The sequence below is a fragment of the Ahaetulla prasina genome, chromosome 3, assembly GCF_028640845.1.
Source record: "Ahaetulla prasina isolate Xishuangbanna chromosome 3, ASM2864084v1, whole genome shotgun sequence".
In the NCBI taxonomy this organism is placed as follows: Eukaryota; Metazoa; Chordata; class Lepidosauria; order Squamata; family Colubridae; genus Ahaetulla; species Ahaetulla prasina.
This window is the reverse complement of record NC_080541.1, coordinates 32,989,185-33,015,013: the sequence shown is the minus strand read 5'-3', so window position 1 is coordinate 33,015,013 and position 25,829 is coordinate 32,989,185. Positions and strand designations below refer to the sequence as shown.

General features: G+C 45.6%; 1 protein-coding gene across 3 annotated transcripts; it reads right to left on the bottom strand.

The window, feature by feature from the left end:
• Positions 1-1,297: 1,297 nt before the first annotated feature.
• On the bottom strand, positions 1,298-25,519 carry GDF6 (growth differentiation factor 6). Of its 3 annotated transcripts, none has more exons than XM_058174421.1 (3): positions 25,044-25,519; positions 7,822-7,929; positions 1,298-2,520 (listed from the first exon to the last, which is right to left on the bottom strand). In XM_058174421.1, exons 1-3 carry the CDS (start codon positions 25,489-25,491, stop codon positions 1,553-1,555), a joined length of 1,524 nt encoding a protein of 507 aa, XP_058030404.1. In that variant the 5' UTR covers positions 25,492-25,519; the 3' UTR covers positions 1,298-1,552. The 3 variants fall into 3 exon arrangements, with proteins under 3 accessions (XP_058030404.1, XP_058030405.1, XP_058030406.1); XM_058174422.1 differs by having other exon boundaries at positions 7,867-7,929; XM_058174423.1 differs by lacking the exon at positions 7,822-7,929.
• Between the last annotated feature and the right edge of the window lie 310 nt (positions 25,520-25,829).

Below are 25,829 nucleotides of genomic sequence, written 5' to 3'. Positions count from 1 at the left end.
TCTTGTGAGATGCAGAGGAGTTGATTTTTAGGAGCAGTGTTTAATGATTGTCTTTCTCAGCATCACATCTGCATTAACTCTAAAACACCATTGCAGCTGGCCAACCTCCCTACCTGTCCTTCCTGGAACTTTTGAATTTTGAACATTTGAAATTAAGGAGCTCTTTCATAAAACCCTCTACCAGTATGTCCCTCCTGTAGCTCTTTTCACAGCTTCTAATTAATACATTTAAAAGATCAGCCACCTAACTAATAATTATAGAGTGGAGCTGATTTTTATTTACGGGTTTATTTAGAGGAAGAAGGAAGTATTTAATCTGTTTCAGGATGGAAATATTTGTAAGGGAAACACAGAAACAATTCTGGATTCAAGGATTGTCAAACTGAACTTTCTCCACACTTGCTTTCCCTAATACTTTTTCTCTTAAAAAGAGAGCCTAGAAAAATGAATACCAGGATTACATTCTTGGAACGGAATCCTGTACGGGAAGTGATGCAGTTTTGCCTCATCTATTTCTTCCTTGCCTTCAAGTCCAGAAATTCGAAACCACCGATTGCCGCTTCAGCGCAGATTGTCCGCACAGCACAGGTGAACGACACCGCGGGAGCAGGGAGAAAAAGTTTAAAGAAGTCCGTTTTAAAACCTGAATATAAAAGCCAAGTTCCGCCAACGAGAGGAGTGCACGAGGCTAGCACCAGTTACGAAAGTGACCGACGACACGTGTCTTTGCCTGGTTTCCACAATTCAATTTCTGACCACCACCACCACCACTCCCCACGTTGCCTCTCTTAAGAGACTTGGGTAACCTCCCTGATTCTCCATTTTAAAAATAAAAATAAAAATTCTTCCAGGAACTGCAAGGACATCTACTACAAGGAAAGGATGGGGGCAGTGAATTATCCCAGAAAAGGTTGTGTTTCCGGATTCAAAAAAAAATATCAAAGGCTGAATTTCTGCAAAACGGGTCACTACTCGTTTGGGTAGTTCCAGCCTCCAAGTCGAGGAGAGACATCGATCTATCAGCCTTCAAGAGCAACTTTTGCCACGTGTTTTCGAAGCACAATTTCCCATCCTAGGGGAGACGGCTTTGGCTGGACGCGGAAACATTGAAGCTGTTCCCAAAACGGCGTCAAGCTATTGTACTTTCTCTCTCTCTCTCTTCCGGCTCTTTAGGACCAGGGGTCTCCAACCTTGTCAACTTTAAGCCTGGAGGACTTCAACTCCCAGAATTCCCCAGCCAGCTTTGCTGGCTGGGGAATTCTGGGAGTTGAAGTCCACCAGGCTTAAAGTTGACAAGTTGGAGCCTCCTGCTTTAGGAGCAGGAACTCGAAACACCCCCCCCGCAGCAGACTTTGCGCAGGCGCAGTCCGGACCGCCCAATCCTTCCCTCCCCCAGCGCGGAGCGAGGACTCGCACGTGGCGCGTCTTCCCTCCGGTTTTTCCCTCGCGTGTCTTTTTTCCCCTCGCTCTTCCACCGTGGAAGCTCCCCGGGGCTTTCCTTCCTCGTCCGCCCATCCGCTCCAAGGGGCAAGCCGGGGACGGAGGCGCGCCGCTACCTGCACCCGCAGGACTCGACCACCATGTCCTCGTACTGTTTGTACACCACGTTGTTCCCCGCGTCGGTGTAGAGGATGCTGATGGGCGTCAGCTTGGCCGGCACGCAGCAGCTGGGCGGCGTGGCGCCCGGGTCCATGGAGTTCATGAGGGTCTGGATGATGGCGTGGTTGGTGGGCTCCAGGTGCGAGCGGAGCGGGAAGTCGCACACGCCCTCGCAGTGGTACGCCTCGTACTCGAGCGGGGCGATGATCCAGTCGTCCCAGCCCAGATCCTTAAAGTTGACGTGCAGCGCCTTCTTGGTGCACCGGAGCCGCGCCTTCTTGCCGTGCCGCTTGCCGTGCCGGGTGTTGTACGCGGCGCGCTTCATCCGGCGGGCCTGCAAGCGGAGCTGGACGGCACCCGGCGTTTCCCAGGGTAGCGCGGCCGCGTTTGGCGGAGGCGGAGGAAGATGAGGAGGCCGGGCTCCCGGTTCCTGCCTCAACTCGGCGAAGAGGTTCTTCCGCCTCGACTTGCTGAAGACCACCAGCAGCGCCTTCTCCTGCTGGGCCCGGGCGTTTCGGCCCAGGCCTAAGGGCCGCAGGTCCAGCAGCTGCGGGTGGGGCTGAGAGCGAGTCCCCCCGACGGCCCGCAGCTCCAGGCAAAGTTGCTGCCGCTTCTTCCAGGGCCCGCGGAGGGGCGGTAAAGCTTGCCCCACATCAAACACCTCCCAGTCGCCGCCGCCGCCGCCACCGGGCCGGACGGGCGCCGCCTCCTGCAAGTCCAGAGTCCGGGAGTCCAGGCGGCGGCCCGAAAGGCAGGGCGAGACCTGCAGACGGGCCAAGCCTGTCTGAGCCTTGGAGAAAGGATCGCCGGGGGCTTTCCGAAAGAGACGGAGCTCGGCCCCCACCAGCTCCTCTTTGTCTGAGAGAGTCGATACATCAAACAAATATTTTTGCCTCCTTAAAACGCTGGGCGAAAGATCGTCTGCAAGATAAAAAGACATAATTGCAGTCAGTTATATATATACCTCTTAAGGGAGAACTTCAACGGCGCGAGGGGGTGTGGGGAAGAGAGGCTTGTCCAGGTGTGGAGGACATTTTCCGATACCCTTGCACAAGAGGGGACAGGGAAGGGTCTCCAGAAACTGAGGGCTCTTCTCCAACAGGTTTACTTAAAACAGGGAGCCTGTCAAAAGCTCTGGGACTTCCTAGAACACAGTAGCAAGCAAACCCATAGGTTTCCAAATGGAGGGGTTTATATCTAATAACTGGTGCCTTTTTAGTGCAAAGTACAAAATGCATGCATGCTGCACTCATTTGGCTCGTAAAAGTTAAGTTTATCTGGCTTTACTGTTTTTGGCTATAATGTTGGGGACTCAGTCTGTTTATGTTTGCTGTTCAAATTGGATTACTGTATATTTTCACAGTTACCAGGCAGATATGAATCCATTTCTTAACCGTAGTGTGTTTTCAAAAGTGAAGCACACCCCTTTCCCAAATTGGAGTAATGGAGAGTTAAAAGAAAGTCATAATGACAGGATCTTTTGGGCAATGTATGTTCACTTTTCATTGGTTAAAAAACTTGAGTTCCTATTTGTGGGTTACAGGAAGATACTATAATCACATTAGAATATTTTTTTATTGTTTTAAAACATCTATGTGCAAAATGCAGGCTATGAAAAGCAAATCGGGTCGCCTCTATTTTTCTACTTACCAATACAAAGCTTGTACAAAGTTGGCAAATACAGAATTTCTCCCTTTCGCTGAGTTTTCCCTCAAGAGCTAACAGTAGTAAAACTTGTATGTCTTTTGGGAGTAATATCACCAACAAATATTGCAACCAAGAGTCTCCTGCTGACATGCAGCTGCAATATTCCTGATCATTTCTTGATTACAAGAGTCACCAGTAATATTTCTAGTCAATATATATATTTAAACTAAAAGCTCTGGATCAGAGGACTTGGAAAAAATGGGGGTAGAGTATCGAAAGGATGCTTATGAGGGGAACCAGGATATCTTCAGGTAAACTAGCAAGAGAAAGATTGTTTTCACACACTGTGCTAATCCATCAATTATTTTACTCAGTTCTGACTTTGCAAATGTGAACCCAAACAATGTTGGCTTCATCAGCAGATTTGTGACTTTAATGCCATGTACAAATTCAACCAAATTGCCAGTAGCAAATATGTTGGTCACCTAATAGTGCTTCCTGTTTAAAAACATGGTGGGAATAATAATTCTCATCTTTTAAGGATAGAAAAGTGTTCTGCGGCTCATTTCTTTGGCTTGTGGATTTTATATCCACCCCTGCAATTCGATGCTTTGTTTTGAATTCCACAATCAGCACCTTTGAAATAGGCCTTGAAGCCTCTCCTAAGATTGTGTGTTTTACGTGCTTGATGCTATGTCTTTTATTAAGAAATAAAAGTAAGTATTTGCAGACTAGGTTTTTGGCTGCCATACTGATTCCTCAGTACATAAAGTAATTAAAGGAGCCAATGGCAGCTTCAGTGGCATTGAAGACTTGCATTGTGCTGAACTAAGGGCCACTTTACCAACACAGGCAAAGCAGATCAACTAAGGGAAAGGTATTATCTTTAAGTTGTTGGAATAATTAAATCTGCCATATCTATTTGGCAAGGAGATACCTAATGGTTGGATGGCAATGTCGTCCTTTTAACCCTTGCCGGTGGTTGATGGGGTGTTTTAAATGTCTTAGAAAGTCTTTCATGGGTTTGTTTAACAGACAAGTTGACAAATACCCAGGTTATGTGTTCGTAAGTGGCAGTGCAGCTCCTACATCCTAGGAGTATCTTGTCAAATTACATGGAACTTATTTCCAACTTGTGCAAAGTGCTTTGCAGTCTTTCTTTGAAAGCCAGTGTGAATTCTAGCGGGAATTATCCCCATGGAAACGTGAGGGCCTGTTCCATATCTTTTAGTAGGATAAAGGTAGATATTGATTGCCAGTTCTTTTCTAACACATTTTGATTGCAACTCTGCACTTGCTTCCCTGCAAATGTACCTTGGAATAAATAAACTGAGATGTGTAATATTCTTAGGCTGATGTTTTACGATTCCTTCAAGATAGTTTCAGAAGAACCCTGAAAAGTAACTAGGCTCAAACGTCAATATAATGTTCATATTGTGATCTCAGTGCCAGTTCTAGATTTATTTATTTTTTAAATTGTGGCTTTCTCTATATATACAGTGACTGTACCTCCTTTATTATATAAAGCAGGGGTCTCCAACCTTGGCCCCTTTAAGACTTGTGGACTTCAACTCTCAGAGTTCCTCAGCCAGCAAAGCTGGCTGAGGAACTCTAGGAGTTGAAGTCCACAAGTCTTAAAGGGACCAAGGTTGGAGACCCCTGATATAAAGGACAGTCCGTTATTTCAGAAAGTTATCAGATTTTTTTAAAATTCCACTTTTCCCTTTTATTTTGATAATTTAACTTTTACTGTATAAATAGTACCACTTCATGCACAGTACTTTATATTTATGTGAAAAATGCAGCGATTGAATTGTCTTTTAAAAAATAAATTTACATATGCTGTTTGATTTTAGATATCTTTTTATGCATTTTGGAACAGTTTTTCATGGTTTTGCTCTTGAATTGTCTTTGTAAAGCAAAGGTTTTTTTTTTAATCTTTATGAAACTGTTTCAGACTTGTCCCCTTTTCTGGTTTGTCCTTTATTTTTTCCAAAAAAATATAGTCACCGCACTTACCGGTATATACCGTAGTGCTGAAATGAGTAGGGATTGCTCAGTTCAGATTGCTGGCTACCTATTTCACTGTGTAAATATGAAATTATTGCTAAATCATATTTGAAATCAATAACTGCATTTTTAAACTGTATTAAAAATATAAAGAAAATTTTGAAAGAAGTTTAGAATGCAGTCATGCTTTTAAATATTGTCAAAAAAGACCACTGAGCTCAGTGAAGCTAATTTCTGAGTAAACATGTGTCCAAGATTCTTAATGGGTTCTATTAAATGCTCAATACTGCCATTGTGGTAACAGAGGAATTAGTGTATGAAATATTGAGGTCTTTTCAGGTCTGAGCACCACATTTCGTATATAAAATTATGATTCAAACTAAGCCACTTAAGTTTAATGCTGGGTAAGGAAACTCCTTTGCATTTCTTTATATCCTCAGCAATGAAAGACAGTTAGCTTTAGAAATTTTTTCCAAGGACAAGACTATCTTTTTTAAAATGCTCAGAGATGGCCAAGAGAATTATGTTCCTTTACGTAGTCTTCTCTACAGCTATCTGCAGTTTCTCTAGCTTCTCACACTTCAATTCATTTTCAAGAATGGCATGAGTAAGATCTCCCAAGGGGCTTTTTTCTGACTTAGAACCATGGAAGTTTCAGAATTACAAAGATATGCATAACAAGTAACACCAGTAATAGTACCTCTTGTCACCCCTAATATTATGTTTAAAAAAATACTACCAAAGAAGAATTTTATTTTGGATACTGAGCAATGTCATATTTGCAAAGTAAGTTTTACTTTGTGTAAACTAGAGGAAGACAGACAAAATCCTGCAGAGTTTCTTATCTAATCCTTTTTTTAAGTATTCCACACTTCATAAAGAGCTCAAGAAAATGTCATCATCAGGTTTTAACCAGTGGTGAAATTCAATTTTTTTTTACTACTGGTACTGTGGGCATGGCTTGATGGGCATGGCAGGGGAAGGATACTGTAAAATCTCCATTCCCACCCCACTCCAGGGGAAGATATTGAAAAATCCCCATTCCCTCCCCATTCCTGGGAGAAGGATATTGCAAAATATCCATTCCCAACCCACTCTGGGGCCAGCCAGAGTATTTGCTGGTTCTGCAAACTACTCAAAATTTCCACTACCGGTTCTCCAGAACCTGCTGAATTTCACCCCTGGTTTTAACTTAACAAAATTAAGGTGTTAGGTTAGTATTTCCACAATCTTTCTAACTTTCAGATGGGTAGGCCAACTCACAGAATTCCCCAGCCAGCCAGCAGAGTAGTTACTGAGAATTATGGGAGTAGAAGTTCATACATCTGGAGATTGCCAAAGGTAAATCTTCTGAGTTAAGAGAGTGATTGGCCCAAAGCTGTCCAATAAGAACCTTTTTATTCCTGTTCTAAACCTCATTATGCTAGCTTATCCTTTTTTCCAAACAGGCTTTCCAGATGTGACTATTGGGCGTGTGCCTTCTGCTCAGTTGCTAAAATATGTATCGGCCTGCTGGGGGAAAAAATGGGTAGCAGCCTTATCTGTTAGCTGGCTTGAAGCAGATAACCTCTAATCCTGAAAAAGCAGGTTTGGTTTTGAAGTAGACATTAGATGTCAGATACAGGTAGTCCTCAAATTATAATCACAAGTGGGACTAGAACTTCCATCACTAATCAAATGTGGTCATTAAGCCAGTTGCACCAAATTTTGATCCCATGACTTTTTGGAAGTTGGGATGTTTATAATTGCAGAACTGGTCATAACTCACGTTTTTGAGCACCGTTTATAACTCTGAACAGTCATTAAACAAATGGTTGCAAATCACCTGCACCAGCAGCTACAGCAAGTGAAAAAGTGCAAGCTATATACAAAGACTAGAAGGCCTCCAAGGTCCCTTCCAACTCTGTTGTTATGTTATGTTAAGACCTGGAAGTGGATTTGCACATGCTAAGAATTATCAGCACACTTCATTAATAATACATCTTCCTCATTCCTTCTAACAGGAATAGAAAATTAGAATAACATTCTCCAAAATGGCACCTTGCTGATGGATTCTGACTAAAACACCCATCATTCCAAATGACATGGCTGGAAGACAAACGCCTTCACACATTACTACTTCAGCCCCAAGGACAAACTGAGTCAGACTAAATGTTCTCCTGATCCAGTATTTTCATTATTGGTCAAAATAAGCTGATCAAAAGACCCCAGAGAGGGGTTTTGAAGATGCCAGGGCAGAATTTAAGACTCCTGCTTAAACAAAACTTCTTCCCTAAACAAAAGCATGTTCTTCAGAAATCAGAGATCTTACAAGCAATTTTAAGAACATTTGCTTTGACTCCCAAACACCTTTCTTATGAGTCAGATTTTAGTATGAGTAACAAGCTTGAAATGGGTAGTAATCTAGGCTACAATCTTAACGTCTGTTCAAATGGGAGTAAGACTCACTGAAAGCAATTCCTTCTACTTTTGAGTTGATACATTTTGTATTTTGCAAACTATTTTGTAGTTTATGATTTGTGTGGCACAAATTCAGTCATTGGAAACATAAGAATTAGCTGTTACTTGTGAGTTTCCAAGTTTGGAAACGGGAGGCTGTGGTTGATGTACCTTCGTGGCCTTTTGGGTAGACCTCCCTCCAATGTTGCCACTCTTCCCCTGAGATGAAATTACCTGTTGGCATGAAAACATGCACAAATCATGATCTTGCAACAAGAAATGGCAGGACAATGCACCTGTCCTGATGCCATTTTACAGTTCTTCCATTCCCCTATATGAACAGGAGAAGCAATGGTATTTTTTCTCTGCTGCTCTGTTTTTAAGCCTCTAAGATTTCTGAACTTCATATCCTCTATAGGCATTCTTTATGTCCCATCATCCCCAGACAGAGGTGGTGGTAGAGTGATGGGAGTTACAATCTAAGATGCTTGGAAAGCAACTATTGTTTATAAATGTGGTTCAAAATCACAGATGGTTATGCAATAACAGCAAGACACATAATTGTCAGGTTGCCCATGCAATTCACTTTAGAGCAGCGGTCTCCAACCTTGACAACTTTAAGACTTGTGGACTTCAACTCCCAGAATTCCTCAGCAAGCAAAGCAAAGCTGGCTGAGGAATTCCAGGAGTTGAAGTCCACAAGTCTTAAAGTTGCCAAGGTTGGAGACCCCTGCCTTAGAGCAAATCTACTGTAGAAATGGGTCAATCAATAATACCCAAATGGTGGAGAGAAGAACCCTAGAAAAAGGAGGTATTAGCCAAATCCCCAATTAGATCCAGGCCAAATGCTGAGTTGTGGAAGTCTGACAGCCAGAGGTTAGAGAACATGACCACATTTCCTCACATGGAGAAGGTACATTTGTGGCAACTCCCAGGAGCAGGTCATCTGACCTCACTTCCCAGAAAGGAGTGGCATTTTGCGGATTTTGCATTTTGTAACTGGTGCAGACTCTGCCAGCTCAAGCAGGAAAAACTAGTTAAATTGAGAATGTGGAGAAATGGCATAAAACTGCTTTAATTGTTGGCTCAGTGCAGAACAAAGCTGTGAAGTCATGCCAGGACAATTCGATGCCAATGTAAACTGAAAATGAAGCAAGGGCCTAACTCTTGAATTGCCTTTGGTTGGCCTCATCTATCCTCATTAATTCATTCCTTTGGCTGTCCCAAACAGGGCTTAAGGAAGTTCAATATTTTTATAGCAGATTATAAAAGCCAAGACCATTGGCATCTGTAGTGAACCAAGGTTAGGTCAAGATGGTGACATGTATGCAGGGTCCTGCCATTTTCTGTCACTTTGCCTCACTCTGTGGCTGCCCAGGGCTGAGACTGTTTCAGTTGTATCAGTGGTTAAGTAGGCAGATAGATTAAAACAACATAACATTCACTAAAAAAACCCACCACCACTGATTTTTTTAGTTTGTATCAAATTCCAGTAATGTTTCAGATAACCTGTTTTGCATCCAGCTGGACTAATTTGAGTTTTGTTCTCTCATGTGCTAAGATTCATAGCTAAATCCATAAATGAAACAAGATGTTTGTTTAAAGACATAGAGCAAAAGCTTTTGTAATAATTTCACTTTTTGCTAGGTTTTTTTTGACATAGTTTGATGATAAGATGGATAAAGAGAAAGGGGGACACTAGCCTCTTAAAACTCTGGAAATGTGGTTCCTACCATATGGCCACATGACATGAGTAAAATAGCTCTATATTTTACTCTATAAGACAGGGAATTTTGCTAGGTTTACTTCAAAAACCTGCTCCTAAGTGGCTCGCTTGTACATCTGAAGTTGTAATCTCATCACATTATCTCAGAATAAACCCCACCCAAAATAATAAGATTTTTTTTTAATAAAGAAGTTGAGGAACAACATTGGAAGGAATGTCAATGACCAGAGAAAAATCCAATAATTGGACTGGATTATTGCTATTCTCAGGAACTGGATTTAGATTTTCTTAGATTTTGTATTTATAGAGGGACCAATGGCTCAGGCCCCAGACTCAGCCTCAGAGAGGATACTCTAAATTTGGTTTCAATATTTGAAATGGTCCAATGGATTTAAAATTTTCATTCAGGGCAAGAAAAGCAATGAGTTAAAACAGGTTCACTGGAGCAATTTCAGTCTTGTAGGAATCCCTTCAAGCTCCCTTTTTTATTAAATTATTGTATTCAGTGGATAAATCTCATGTAGCCTTTTATTTATTTTCATTTATTCTCTGCCCTTCTGCTCAAACAAGCACTTAACTCAATGCAAATATTACAAATGTAAAAAGCAAGCTAAAAACATGGATACTTAAAAGCCTGGGGAAAATTGTGTCTGATTTGGTAAATACCCAGCGAGCCAAATAACATGAGATATCAACGCTTGAACCCAATGTAGGAGAAGGGCCCCTCATCCTCATGCCTAATAATTGAGCTTCTAATGGAGGAATTGGGATAAATCTTCAAACAGGTCTCTCCTGTTGCATGTCAGGATAGTTCATAGCAAAACTGCTTGTCCCTCAATCAGACCTCTAACCGCCCTAACACCAACACTTTATTTTCTGATGATTAAAAAAATAAGAGACATCATATGATCTTGGTTAGCAACCAAACCAGAGGTGGTATTCAGCAGGTTCTGACCAGTTCTGGAGAACCGGTAGCGGAAATTTTGAGTAGTTCGGAGAACCGGTAAATACCACTGGCCCCGCCCCCATCTATTCTCTGCCTCCCTGATCAGGAGGAAATGGGGATTTTGCAGTTATCTTCCCCTGGAGCAAGGTGGGAATGGAAATTTTACAATATCCCCTGCCATGCCCACCAAGCCATATCACGCCCACCAAGCCACACCCATAGAACCGGTAGTAAAAAAATTTGAATCCCACCACTGGATCAAACAAACATCTTGTATAAATTGCAGTTTTTGAAAATGTATATAAAGCCTATAGAATTTGTGGAAACAGTAAAGACAACAGTGAAGCAAAATGGGGTAGGGTGCAAAAAAGAATAAGAAGGTGAGGAAGGCATGATGGACATTCTGTTTCTGGTTTTCTTAAGGTCAGAAACTTAAAAAGGGCCTGGTTGAGACTGCAAATCCCAGAATTCTCAGCCAGAGAATCCTAGACTTGGTCATTCTGGTACATGTAGTCCCAACACATCTGGAGGGCATCAACTTGAAAGCAGGCTGGTCTGGCCTCTGTTTTCACTCAGGCGAATTACTGTGATTATTCATATATGGATCTAAAACTCAGCCCTTGGCTGTAATACCATTATGGCTCCTCCTTTAAAAGTGGTGTGTGTGTGTGTGTGTGTAAAACAGAGATCTCTACTCCTTTATTCCTAAATCCACTAAGGCAGAATTACATTCCATTTATTTCAGTTGACCCTGCTTGCAAGAAAGTAGCTTAAGGGCGGCTGGAAATACATATGATTTATTTGGTGGAATCCTAGTTAACATGTTAAAATGACATCATACCATAATTCTCGCCTTGGCGAGTCTCTCCCTCCCCACCCTGCCTTGCTCCCCGCTGCACTCCCACCCTCCCTAGTTCAACTTCTTTGGATACCCTGTATTTTTCTGAAGTTGTGAAACACTTCATTCTGGTAAATTTAGAATGGCCTGCTGCCCACAGGGGAATGGAAGGATGCTGGTTTCTTTCCCCCCTTTATAGGTTTAGTAGTCTGAAGTAATTCCTCCTGAATTCAGTGCAGCTCTTATGCCCTACCAGTTTTGTAATCTGATCCTACTCAAGATTGAATCAGCAGTCAGTCCCTGAGTTCAGCATTGCAATTGATTGATTGCTGATTGAATATGTGCCATCAAGTTGAGGTTGACCATGTAGATAGGTTTTCCCTGGGGTGATTTGTCTCCAACCTGGCTCTTCAAATCTTCCAATAGTGCACCCATTTTTGATGTAATCAAGCCTAGCTGCATTGCTTCTGGTTCTCCTTTTTTTCTGTTTCCTTCTACCTCTCCCAGCATTACAGATCTGTCTAGAGATCTTCACATAATATGTCCAAAATATAATAGTTGAAGCTTCAGTTAAGAACTCTGATTTGTTCTGTGTTGTCTTCTTTCTTTCTTTCTTTCTTTCTTTCTTTCTTTCTTTCTTTCTTTCTTTCTTTCTTTCTTTCTTTCTTTCTTTCTTTCTTTCCATTCATAGTATTCCAGGAATCTTTTTTAATTTTAAGGTTCAAAAGCATCAATACTTTTTATCCTGTTTTTTCAAAGTCTAACTAAGATTTCATACTGTCACAAAGAAAGCCAACATTGCTTTTTTCTCCTAAGTACACTCCTTAATTCTAAAAGTGAAGATGCACAGTTTCTACACTGAAGCAGAATATAGTTTTATGCCAGCATTTTATTTTGCTGCATACCCACCATCACCACCATCTTCCAGCCAGAAATAATTGAGATACAAATCTGTAAACTAAGCAGAGTTTCAATTTAAGACTTCAGTGATGGCAATGAAACTTAATTTCAAGGAAGTATGTTTGGAACAATTTGTATTTATATTTGTGGCCCATCCTTGGAGAATTTGGGGAGAAATGCTTTAAACAAACCCTAATTTTTCACAAGATACATTTCCAACCTAATGTCTCCTTCCCTTTTTCCCCCTCCTCTCTCCAAAAGCTCTTCAGGCAGATGCCATAAGCAATGATCTGCTAACAACTTTCCCCCCTACACATTGTGAGAACAGAGAAAGTCTATCATGCTTTATTGGATGAAACTTAATTCTATATAAACTCAATGAAGGGTGAACTCCTGTCTTCATTTTTCAATAGATCATAGAATAGAGCCTTTAATACCAGTTGAGATAGCAGCATCAATTACAACTGAACTTGCTCCATGGATATATTAACTGTGGGCAAATAACTTCATTCCTTGAACATCTTGAACATCTCAAGGGTGATGCTGGAATGTTTTTCAATTCCCTACTGGAATCCCTTTTGTCTCCTTCCATAATTGTTTCTGCTTTCCAATGCAAGGCAAGCTTATGGTTAATGGAAGGGTGGGGATAAAAATCATATTTCTATAACAGTATTTCCTGAAGAAATTAATCCTCAGCAAAACTTCTCCAAACTGTCATTTCTCTGAGATGTTCCAGTCCGTCCCTGTATTTTCAACTACTAAAAAGGAAGGAAGAAAGAAAAAAAGATTGTAGTCTTCTATACACTGAGAATAAGCTTTATTAAACTTCATATTTTTCCCCTATGTAGAAAATACAAGATTCCACTGCTAACTTCTGGTCTGTTTTTTCTTTACAGAGAAGGTATCTGCAAGGCGATATTTTTGCTCCAGTACTAGAATTAAACCATTTAACATATATTAGCTGCATTTCTCTTTGAGTTAATTTGCAGGGTTTCCTTGTACCCTGAGGGGCCTCACCACAATTGGCTGAGAGCCTAGTTGGCAAGCCATCTCATTCCCGACGCTCGCTTGCTTTTTCTCAAGGAAAGACAAGGCTTGGGATAACTTTATCCTTATATCACTGGATGGCAAAATAGGAGCGCTAAAGGTTCCTGCCTCGCTCGCTCCTTCCCTCCGCCGACTTCGTTCTTAATCAAAGGCACTCGAGCCCCACTTCCTCTGGAGACGGCAGCACTACATGCCAGATGCCCAGACCTCGAAGTTTTAATTCTCTTCGACGGCCTTTCCCTTTCACGACCCCCCAGGAGTGGAGGGGATGCCTGCGCGTGGAGTTCTTGGCTCCCCTTTCCTCGAAGCTCAAAAAGCGACGAAAGAACCGGCCGCCTCTGGAGAAGGGCCATTCCAAGCGTCTTCCCATAAGCACCGCAAAAGCCTCGTCGGCGTGGGGGGCGGATCTTCTTAGAGACAGGCAAAAGAAACACCGTGGCCTTTTACAGGAACAGCCGCGACAGGGAAAAGTGTTTGGACGGGTCGGAAGATTTTAGAATAACAGAGTTGGAAGGGACCTTGGATGTCTTCTAGTCCAGGGGTCTCCAACCTTGGCAACTTTAAGATTTGTGGACTTCAACTCCCAGAGTTCTTCAGCCAGCTTTGCGAGTTGAATTCTGGGAGTTGAAGTCCACAAGTCTTAAAGTTGCCAAGGTTGGAGAGCCCTATTCTAGTCCAACCTCCTGCTTAGGCAGGAAACCCTACACCACTTCGGACAAATAGTTATCCAACATCTTAAAAACTTCCAGTGTTGGAACATTCACAACTTCTGGAGGCAAGTTGTTCCACTGATTAATTGTTCTAACTTTTTCCCCCACCCCGGATTGCTGCGCCCGAGAGCGCCCCGAGTCTGGCTTTCCACCTTGGATGATACTGGCCTCCCCAAGGAAAAGTGCACTATTCGTATTGGTATTGGATTTCTTTTTTAAAAAAGTAGCGCTATATTTATCTGGCAAATAAAAAGATACGTCGAGGAGAGCGCATCTTCCTCCCCGTTGCGAAGCGGCTGTAAATCCGTTAGCTGGAAATCTTCCCGGCCCCCAAAAACATGTGGTTGAAAATTCCATCTTGAAAGTTGCCATAAGGAGGCTGGTACAAGGCAAAGGGGAAGATGGCCTGCAAAACAGATATTCCGAGGTATGGTGGAGGGACAACAAACGGCTCTTTCTGGGATGGCGCAGAAGCAGGCAGGCCTCGGAGGTGTGTGTGTGTGTGAGAGAGAGAGAGAGAGCGAGCGAGGGAAAGCGGGGCATTTATTTTTCACGAGACACACAGAATATCTTCTAACGGAACCACGAAGTATATTTTATCATCTCTGGTAAAGCTGCAGAATCTTTGAGACAAATGAAGAGACGTTCAATGGAAGAAAAGCTTAGAAACATCTTCCCCAGTCCAAACATACATAAATGATGGTAGATGAGATAGATAGATAGATAGATAGATAGATAGATAGATAGATAGATAGATAGATAGATAGATAGATAGATAGATAGATGGGAGAGGGAGAGGGAGGGAGAGAGAAAGAGAAAGAGAGAGAGAGAGAGAAAGAAAGAGAGAGAGAGAGAGAGAGAGAATCCCTGCGAATAGGATTCTAGGTCCCTCTCGAATGTCTTCTTTTCCCTTTCTAACAATCTCTCGAAATAACAATGGTCAGCACTGTTTTTCTCTTAGCCTCCCCAGATCCTATCTTGTCCAGTTGTTCAGAGAAGAAAGAAAGAAAGATCTCCACTATTTGGGGGCTTTTCCTAGATTCGGAGGGAAGGCTGCTGTTGCTATCACCAATGCTATTTCTCTGCTCTATGTAGAACCGCCCGCTTGTTGGAAAGGAATCTTCTCCACCTTCCTTCCCTTTCCCCCAATTCACGCCCTTCCTGCCAGTAAGTCTTGGCGGAGCTTCAATGGAAGAAAAGCTTAGGAGGTATATTTAATATTTGGAGAAGGAGGATCGGCTGTAAACTAGGGAAAAATCGGATTTTTCAGACCCAAGGCCCTATTCCCCGTGTGTAGAAGACCAGCATATCAGCTATGTCAACGTTTGTCTCACATGTTTAGGGTTTCTGCCGTGGGTTGATAAGTCGTATGAGACAACGTGTAGAGAAAGAAAACATTCTCCTGGTGGTGTACGAAGACGACTCAGGAATCCTTTCTAGCACCGGAGTTCGCCTGATAGAAAGTCTTCCCACCGCTCTAGCCCCCTGAAGACGCCAAACTCTAGGCTTCTGGACAGAAATCTCAAAACACCAGCGCCAGGAGCTGATTGGTCCGAGTCCCCTTCTCGGAGGGCCTTTGGAGCAGGAGGGCTGGGGAACTTCCCCCACCCAGAGAAGGAGCTGGAGGGTGAACAAAGATAACAGGCTGCCGGGTCCTTTTCCAGGGAACTAAAGGCCACCTCTGTAATCTCTCTTTCGGGCTCTTCTTTCTCCAGGACCATTGTCACTTGCCAAAGCAGGAAACAAACCAACAAAAACGAGGTGTGGATCACGCAGGACTTAACCTAAAGGATCTCCATTAATTTTTTTAAAAAAGGAGGCTTGATAAATTCATTCGTCTTTCCATAGCTGAAGTGCCAACAGAAAAACATGCGGAGTTTCTTCATTGCAAACCGTTTTATTCCTTCCTCCCTCCCTCCCTCCCTTCCACTTCTTCATCTTGTGCCCCCAGGGGCACAAGTCCCTAGGGAGATAGGGCGGTATAAAAATACGGGGGGAAAAATAAAAAAAAATTAAAAAAATAGAGGAACTGAAGGTTTAAAGATGAATTAAATATATCTAAAACATCCTCCCCAAGTTTCCACATCGTTAAATTGTATCTTCCTTTAATAAAGAGGTGCATTTCAGGAACTGAAGATGGTGGGAGAATGAAAGGCTTCTTCGATTAAGAGAATCTTTATTGATATCTTCCCGCTAATCACAACATACTGTCTCTTATAAGATACGAGAAACGCCCAAGCAAGATCATTAGAGCATCAAATAGTAACTCCTGGCTAGTTGGGTCGTTTTAGAAGGAAAAACTTCAAAGACCAGCGTGAGCCAAAGCTTTTCAACCCCCGCGGGCTCAACCAGTGCTAGTCAAGGAAAGGAGGACAGGCGGTGTCCAACGAATTCAGTTTCTCTTAACAGGAGCCACGCTGGCTGACCAAAGGCAATTGGAGCAGCTCCACATTGATCTTACACCTTTGGAAAAGGAAAAGAAAGGCTGGCGGAGCGTAAGAAGGGAGGAAGGCGGAGGAATTATAAATCTGAATTAGGTATCGGTCAGAGGACGAAGCAATTGCCTAAGCACAGCACATATTTTTAGAAAGAAACCCTATCGACTTCGGGCGCGCTTAGTATGGGAAAGAAGAGTAAGACCGCATCGGAAAACTGCAGCCCACAAAACGGTATCCAAGAGTTTAACGCAGCCTTGAACTCAAGGCGGCTTCAGGCGGAGTCAACGTGCTTAGGGATCGAGCGGGGCCGCAACATTGACAAGATGGATGGGTGTTCTTGGCCTGTCGCCCTCCAGCTTCAGAGAGGCGGCGGCCTTCTTCGTCCATTCAAGGAAATGCCCGGTACCCCAGGAAAACAGCCTCGGGTGCAATCTTGCCTGAAAGGGAAGTTGCGGGATGGAGTTTGACCCTAAAGTCGAGCGTTTGGTGGGAGCAAGTGCTTCGCCGTTCACCTTCCCCGCTCCCCAAGTCTTTCTGGAGCCATTGCCTTCTTTTTCAACTAAGTATATTATATTATATTATATTATATTATATTATATTATATTATATTATATTATATTATATTATATTATATTATATTATATTATATTATATTATATTATATTATATTATTAGTTTTAATAATATATTAAATATAATATATTTAATATTATTTAACTAATAATATAATATAATATAATAATTGTCGTAGCCTATTTGGTAAAATAAAACAAAAAACCCCGTTCCTTCCTTCATTGTTTAAACCCGTTACTGTCTCCAAATACAGTATAACAAAACGATCTTTTCTTGTATGTGCGATACTCGCAGATCAGGAGATCGGCGGTTCCCGGAGACGAGCGGTGGCGTCGACTCAGCTAAAGATCTCCTCCTACGGCATAGCTACCCCTCGCCCGCATTTAAGAGAAAGAGAGGCGGGAGGGAATCCCAGAAGAGAAGAGCGCTTAGTTGGGAACGATGAGGTGGGGTTGCTCTGCCCGGAGGGAATTCCCTCCCCCCTCTCACACACACACCGTTCTCCAGGATGGTTTAAAACGGCGCAGTTGCTTTTTTTTTTAGGCATACCTGGCGCCAGGGTGATATATGGCTTCACAGCGTTGGGCTCACAATTTAAGAATGGAATTTAAACAACCTGGCTTGCCAAAGTCTAAAAGGAAAACCAACTCCCTTCAGTTGGAGGCTGTTGGTTGGGACTGATGGGAGTTGTAGTCTAACACCTGCTTGAATAACATTAGGTAAAGGGCAATGGCGAAAGTATTTTCTCAGCTACGAAGCTCCTTCAGAGTAGTTGGGCGCAGGTAGATCGCCGGTCGAAGAGGTAATCGAATAGGGGCAGAAGGTCTCTAACCTGCCCGAACCGCTTCTTCCTCTTAACAGAACTGGGGTCATTGCGAAGGAAATCCCCGCCTGCAAAGAATCCACGTTCAAGGCCGCGAAACGGTCCGTCCTCCGGCGAGCGACACTCAAAGCCCTGCATCTCTGCGCCCCAAGAGCTTAGCAGGAAGAGCCCGTGGAAGGCAAAAGATAGGGCGGCACTACGAAGGGGCTTCGTTTACAAAGCGCTGGTTTCCCTGGAGACCTTCGCAGCCTTCTGAACGGACTTCGTGGGTACTGGTCATCGAGGCCTCCCCAATTCTCCAGGGCGAAGGCCAGGCCAGGAAATCGAAGCAAGCCTTACCACACGACAATAGTGCGTTGCCCAAAGGGCTGGGCTTTGGGGTGGAGCAGGTGTTTCAGTCCTCCAGGCAGAGGACTCAACAAACGAGCCAACTGCATTTTAGCCGATCGCTGTGCAAATCTAAATTTATGGGGTGACTTTTCTGACATTAGTAGGTTCCGAGGCCACAATATTGGTCTGAATGAAGCAAGTTTCCCAGGACTGATTCTGGACATAGCCAGACGCATCACACCAGCGTTTTTCAAAGGAGGCAGGATTTTTAAGATTTTTAATTTAAAATGCTGACTGGGGAATTCTGGCAGTTTAAAGTCCCCACATCTTAAAGTTGCCACGTTTGAAAAACACCGCCTTAGACGCCTGAGCTCAACATCTCGAGACGGCCCAGGAAAAACAAAAAAACCAAAACAAGAGCCCGAAAGGAAGTGAAAAAGAAAGAAAGGGGAAGAGATTGGTTGGCGCAAATCGGTCCACTCGCCGCTCCCAAAACCCCACTCTTGGAGACGCCACCCGGGAACGAGCCCAGGCACCCCCAACCCTAATTCCAGGCAAGTCTGAACATGCTGATCGCCTGGCAAATTCTTTTTGCCCTCCTCCCTGCCCAAAAATGTAGGCGGAGTCACTCGCACTTAACTCCCAAGGACAATTGCCCGCAGCGCGACCCCGAGAAGGATCCGAGGCCTCCCGAGTTCAACCGGTCTTATATCAAAGTACAAAGAGGATTTCGTTTCTTAGGAATAAGTTCTACCGACTTGAAGGAGGCTTACGCTCAAATAAGCGAGCTTAAGTTCGGCTCAACAAAGTCCACGTTACAGACCGGTCAGCTGCTTGACAAGGTTCCTGGTAGTCTAGGATCCAGAAGCGATCCATGGGGCAGGGGGGAGGGAGGGAGAAGAAGAGCTCTTCTATTATATCCTCCTCTCCCCGATTTTCTACTTCCTTGCTCTAGTTGGGGTATCGAATCTTCTGTCCCACTCCGGCCCTCTGATCCCCACTGCATTTTTCACAAAAGGCCCCGGCCAACAGACCTCAAGGTCACCCAAGAACTGTGCGCAGCCATCACGCCAGTGGTGAAATCTAAATTTTTTTTACTACCGGTTCTGCGGGCTCGGCTTGGTGGGCGTGGCAGGAGAAGGATACTGCAAAATCCCCATTCCCTCCCCATTCCTGAGGGAAGGATATTGCAACATCTCCATTCCCACCCAACTCCAGCGGAAGGATATTGCAAAATCTCCATTACCACCCCACTCTGGGGCCAGCCAGTGGTGGCATTTGCCGGTTCTCCAAACTACTCAAAATTTCCGCTACCGGTTCTCCAGAACCTGTCAGAACCTGCTGGGTTTTATCCCTGCATCACGCCGACTGGAGAGAAGGTGCGGTCAAGATGGGGCTACCACCGGCCAGTCCGAGGATCCGCTTAAGAGACCCGCCGAGTTCCAGAATTTCAAAGCGGGAGTCGCCTGGCCTCTCTCCCCGCCAGCCCCGACCATGGGGGGGGTGGGGTGTCGCCTACCCCATTCCGCCTCAGGACGTCCAAGAACAGCTGCAGGAAAACGCCTCCCAGCTCGGATCCCTTTAGGTCAGGGTGGGTCTGGTTGAGCGGGCTGGGAATAATGGGATTGACATCCAACCCAGTCGCTGGATACGCTGTTGGAAAAGGCTGGTTGAATGGAGGCGGCTTGGTGTTCAGCAGTCTTGGCTGGTTCTCATCATATGATTCGTGAACCAGAACCACGTATCCTCCTTTTTAGAAGACCACTTCCAAAAGGCCAACAAAAATAACTTCTCTAAATTTCTGAAATTTTATATACAAATGTATATATGTTGGTAGTATGCAGTGAATACTTGAGAAAGATGTACAAATAAGCCACTACCTGTGCATGAGCTGTATTATTCTCAGCAACAGAGCTCAGTAAAATGCAAAGTTAAGTTAGCTGCTATGATCTTGAACTCTCGTTGTTAACAAGTGCCTATTTGCTCTTGTCAATTTTGTTCAATAAAGTTTACAACTTACCACAAAAAAAAAAAAAAGGAAAAGGCCGGTTTATTCCATCCTAGCAAACGCGCCAACCTGCTTTGCTCATCAGAAGCCCAAATCAGCCCCGAATTTCTTCAGACATCAGCTCTGAACTCCAGATACTCTGCGCTCACTTCTACGGAGGTGGGGGGAGCCAAGTGCTTTACTTTCAAAGAACCCCGATTAGCGGAGGAAAAGAGGGCAGGGCTGTAGGTTTCTTGCGCCAGCCAAGGTGATATCAGGAGAATAGGGGCGTCCCATAGGATTTTAGGAGGGCAGAGCAAAAAGAGGTCTCTCCTTCTGAGACTAGACGGCTGTACGCACCAACTACCCGGAGGTAAACTGGAAGCTTTTACCGTTTACAACCCCCCCCATTTCCCCCCCCCCAAATTTTTTTCCTGAAGTTTAGCATCGATTTTCAAATCTTTCCCCTATTCCACACAGATTCCCCCCCACACACACTTGTTTTGGTGCAACCTGCTATCTTTAAAGGCACCGCTGAACCCTTCCACCTTAGGCTTTTCGAGTAACGGGTGAGGCGGGTTGAAGACCTTGGCAGCTAAGGCAGTTTCAGCCAAGGAGATACCTTACCACCCGGCGCCTTAACTAAGAAACAGATCCCTTTGGACTGTGCGGGATTATAGAATCTGGAGAGTGTGGTCCTTCAGGCCGATTTTACAAGTAAGAGCTCGATGAGAGTCCCCTCCCCCCCAATGATCTCAAGCAAGCCAAGATTTAAGGTAGTGGGTCGATGAGGGAACTGCAGGGATGGAGGATCCGATCTTCGGAGCATCCCAAAGCTACGCCTTTACCTCTGTTTCTTTGCAGAGATCAAGCCTCGGCGCCAAGTAGGGGCAATCCAAGATTCCTGGGATTTTCTCCAATGGCCTTTGAGGAGATCTACCCTAGCACAGCTTTTCCCCTGATCCTGAGCCCCCTAATTTTGAAGCGAACTTTCAACCGACAGTGCTAGCGGGCTGAGAGACAGCATATGGCCCAACGCGGCTCCCAATCGCCGCCTGTCCTGCAGAGCCTTTGTTGGGATGGTTCTTCCCACACTGGAGGGCAATTGACGGAGTAACCGGCTCACTGACCTGCGGCACTGCACTTCTAGCCAGCCCTTGTGGGGGGTGGGATCCCCCAGCGGAGAGGAAGCGCGTGGAGGCAACGGACTGACAAGCCAAGGAGCTTCTGCTGTTTTGCTGAACATAAAGGAGATAAGGAGAAGTGTTGAAAAAAATAAAGGCTTATTTGGGTGGAGCTGGCAAATCTGGCCCGTTTTCTTCGCCGAGATCTTTGGGTAGTGTGGTGCGCAGGCAGCCTTCGCACTTTAGCTGGAACCCTCGGGATTGCTTAGTGGTCTCCTATCCAACTGCTAACTAAATCTGCCCCCGTTTAGCTTCCCAGCGCAGACAACACCAGCCAGGTGCTGCCACCTGCTGAGGCAATCAATAAGCACTATGCTTTTCATCGCGGCGGCGTCATTTAACCAATATTATTAATCACAAAGCCGCCTTCTACACTCGAAAACTTTGGGGAAGCGCGGAAAGACGCTTTTGGGGGGAAAAATAAGACCGACCCTTCTGCTTGCTGCTTTTGTTGCTGTCTCTCCCGGGAGCGCCTGCCAAAAGCAGGACCCGGCATCGGACCTCGAGTTTGCCCTTTTCTTCGTCTCTTGAAGTGCCACTTCAGCCATTCCCCGCACTGGTTTTTCCCGCAGCTTCAAGGGAGGCATTTGGAGAATTTGCAGAAAGCCGGGAAACCGGACGGGCTGCAAGAAGGGGACTTTTAAGGACTTTATTTTTAAAAAAAAAATAGCATGGGCAGTATAAGAAGCCTCAGCAATTAACAGCCGAAGGCTGGAGGGAGATGGACTTTAAAAACAGACAAGAGGAAGCATTGGGGGGCGTCCAAGGGCGTCTTCCCCTTCGGAGGAACACAGGAGAGTCTTGGTCGGACTGATCCTGAGCTGACGGCAACTCCCGCTTCATTAGGAGAGACCAGACACCATTTGATCTGTTATGACAGCAGCGCTCAATTAGATCGCGTTGCTGAACCACTCCAATCAGGGACTTAATGCTCAGAAGTTCCAGCGCCAGGTCACAGCCTTGACACATCAAATCAAAATCAGGGGGCGGGAGGAGGCCTTTCTCTCCGTCCAACCAGGAGGCTTGGGCGCGACGCCTTCTTCCCCTCCCTCGCTTTCCCTACTCAACCCCCCCGCCCCCAAAGTTTCCTAAGTCGCGAAGATCCCGGGGTACCATCTTGTTTTATTCACAAGAAGGGGCACTGGGAACGGCGCGATTTGGGAAAACAAAAATGAAAACAAGAATACAAAAATGAAAGACGTTTATGTATGTCTTAGAGGGAGAGGCAAGGAAACTGTGTTGTTTTTAGTTTTTTTTTCTCCTGAAAAGCTTAACCCTTTGAAATTAAATTCTCAGTCATTAAAAGCAAGAGAGCGGCGAAGTTTTCCCGGGCCAGGCCCCTTGCACATCTAGAGAAGCGGCACGCTTTCTTTCTCGGTTCATTCCAGCCGAGTGCAGCATCTCCGCTTTTATGAAGTCCTGCAAAAACATGTCCATTCTTAAAATGCCATTGATGGGCACCACCGCCAAATTCGAGGTTTGCCAGAAAAAATGAGAATGCTGGCGCCCCCAGGAAGGGTTTAATTCTTCCACAGAAGGAGGACAAAACCAACTCTTCCGAAATCCCCATTTTTTTCCCCCCGAACAAATTTTTCTTACGGATCTTCAAGGAAATGAAATTCAAATCCACTTGCCCAAATCCTTTTGCCGTACACCGAAGCCTCCGGTGGACAAACTAATTTCATTGATTCTTCCTCAAAAATTTCCCGGATTACTGCAGTCGAATTTTGGAGCTGCGTGGTAAGCATTATGGACACCTCGAGGTGGTGTAAAATTAATGCTATGGGGAAGTAGTAGCAACGATTTGCTGGTTGACCCCATAAATGACACGGAGAAGCAAGCAGCAAATAAGAGTATCCATGCCTCGTCTCAAAGGAAGAGGGCTTCGTCTCTCTCTCCCCCCGCTGCACGGTTTAGGAGTTGTTTCAAAGCCTCCCCGCATTATAGGATTCCACCTTCTTTTTTTAGGGGAAGACCCAATGAGATTCACCGAAACCTAAAAGAATTGAAATTTTGGAACTAGAGCGCTGGGTTTCTTTTTATATATTCTGAACCTCTGCCTCCGGGACAGCTCATGGATCACGCTTAGGTCTGGAGGACATAAATCAGAACCGGGAGATGGACGAGACTAGAAAAGGTGTGGGGGGGAGGGGAAGGATTCCGGAAATCGCAACTCCGTGGGAGAGCCGTTTAATTAACCGATAATTGATAGTTGACGCAGCTAAGCGACGCAGAGTGGAACCCCAAAGGATCGCCAGAGGTTTCTGAGCAGAAATCTCTATTTTACCTACAAAGGAGAAGTCAGACGGTGAAGCACGAAAAAGTTAAGGAAAGACGCAACTCAAGCGCTCTACACGCGATCCCTAGATTTGGTTTGGTCTGGGAAGACTTCCCGCCCTCACCTCGAATCTCGGAAACTGCGCCTGATCTCCGCAATTCAGGGAAGAGAAGAGAAGAGAAGGGAGAGGAGAAAAAGAAAGAAAGAAAGAAAGAAAGAAAGAAAGAAAGAAAGAAAGAAAGAAAGAAAGAAAGAAAGAAAGAAAGAAAGAAAGAAAGTTTCCCCACCCATCCCTCCATCCCGAAAAAAACCGGGATAAGCAAAATCGTCCAAAAAGAAGCGCTTTTCAACTCCTTCTTCCTGCTTGGGTGTAATCTTGGAGGTCGGAAGGGCCACAGTCGAAAGGGAGGCTTGTCTTTTACTGAAGCGAATAGGAAAGAAAGGGATGGGCGTCAGAAGTAGGGCTACAGAGCAAAGAAAGCAGGTCGGGAACCGGGACCCTTCCGCGGCTAATCCGAAGAAGCACCTTCTCCGACTCCCGCTCTAGACCGAGCAAACCAGTCGAAAGAGTTGCATTACTACTACTACCACCATTACTACTGCTGCTGTTACTAAGTGAATGTGCCACCAGACATAGTGAAAATAAGGAAGCAGGGCAGGAAAGTGCGCACTCGAGCCAGATTAAGTTTCCACGTGTAAAAAAACCCAAACAAACCTAGCGCTGGGATTTTTTTTGCTCCCCCCTATCCTGAACAAGTCAGCCAAGAAGGCGCTGCTCTTTTTAGGACCAAGCGCCAGAGTCCATCACCTATGTTCTTATCCCGAAACGAATCTGCTGTCACTCAGGGAGCCCCCATTTCTGGTGCGCAGTTGCTCCCAAGCAATCCTTAAACTTACTCCCAAACCAGGAGATCCCGCTAATACGAACCTTACACACAAACACGCCCCGAACAGAGGCTAACGTTAGGCTTTCCCAATGCACGTTACGCCATGACTCCCCATCGTTCGCAGGCCAGCTTAGCCACTTTGGGCTAAGGCGTTTGGGTACCGTTGTACTCCAGCACACCCCACCCAAATCGGTCTGTGAGTGATGTTACCGGCGGCCAAGCCCGGATAAGGAGAAGAACCTGCCGGGTGGCGGTGCGTAAAAGCCTGCGACCTGCCTGTTCTTTGGCAGAGGTGCCGGCGGACGCGACGCCTGGAAGCGCACTGGAGCGTGCCCAAGTACAGTATAGTACAGGGTCTCCAACCTTGGCAACTTTAAGCCTGGTGGACTTCAATTCCCAGAATTCCCCAGCCAGCAAAGCTCGCTAGGGAATTCTGGGAATTGAAATCCACCAGGCTTAAAGTTGCTAAGGCTTAAAGTTGCTTAAATATGCCAAGGCTTAAAGTTTCCAAGGTTGGAGACCCCTGGTATAGTAGATCGGCGGGAAGGTTGGGAGGGGGAGAGATCGCGGATTAACCTCTCGCTCAACCGGGTGGCCGGCCGACTGGGATGGGCAGGGTTGGTGGGGGAGAGACGGGCACACAGGCGAGAATACTCCCGGCGGCGGTGCTGAGCCTCTTACCTCGCCCCCTGTCCACAAAGCTGGTGATGGTGTTGGCCGCTTTGGAGGACTGGAAGAAGCTGGCGTTGATGCCCAGTTTCTCGGCGATGGAATAGGTCCGGTAGAGGGAGAGCATGTACTCGTGGGGCTCCACTCGCGGCTGGGTCGCAGCGGCTCCCTTTTTGGCCGCGTCTCCCGCCGCTCGGGACGGGCCGCTTTCCCGGCAGCTCCGCTTGCCCTTGCCGGACTCCCGGGGAGAGGGCGCGGCGGTGGCGGCGGGGATGGGGGCCTGCTGGCAACAGGGGAGATCCCCCCAGAAGAAACCCGCGAGGAACACGGCGGAGAGCAGAGCCCGGGCCGCATTCATAGCGAGCGAGCGGCTGCCCCGGAGCAAAGCGCCAGCTCGCTCGCCCGCCCGCCCGCTCCGCCCAGCCTCCTTGCTCGGCGCCCACGGCCAGCACCAGTGCATAGAGCCCAGCCCAGCCCAGCCCGGCGAAGCTCCCTCCGGCCGTCTGCGGCGCGGCGTCCCCAGCGCGAGAGGCCAGAGCCCGGACGGGACACGCCCCCCGCTCTTCGCCGCGCCCCCCCGACACACCCCTTCCTTGGTTGCGGTCACGCCTCCCGCCCAGGAGGGGAAATAATGTCGTTTTTAACAGTCTTGTTACAGTTACAACAAACAGTTATTTTAACAGTAACAGAGTTGGAAGGTATCTTGGAGGTCATCTAGTCCAACCCCCTGCTCAGCAAGGAGACCTATACTAGGGATTCGGACAAGCTCAGCGTCTTAGCTATTGAGCCGCCTAGACA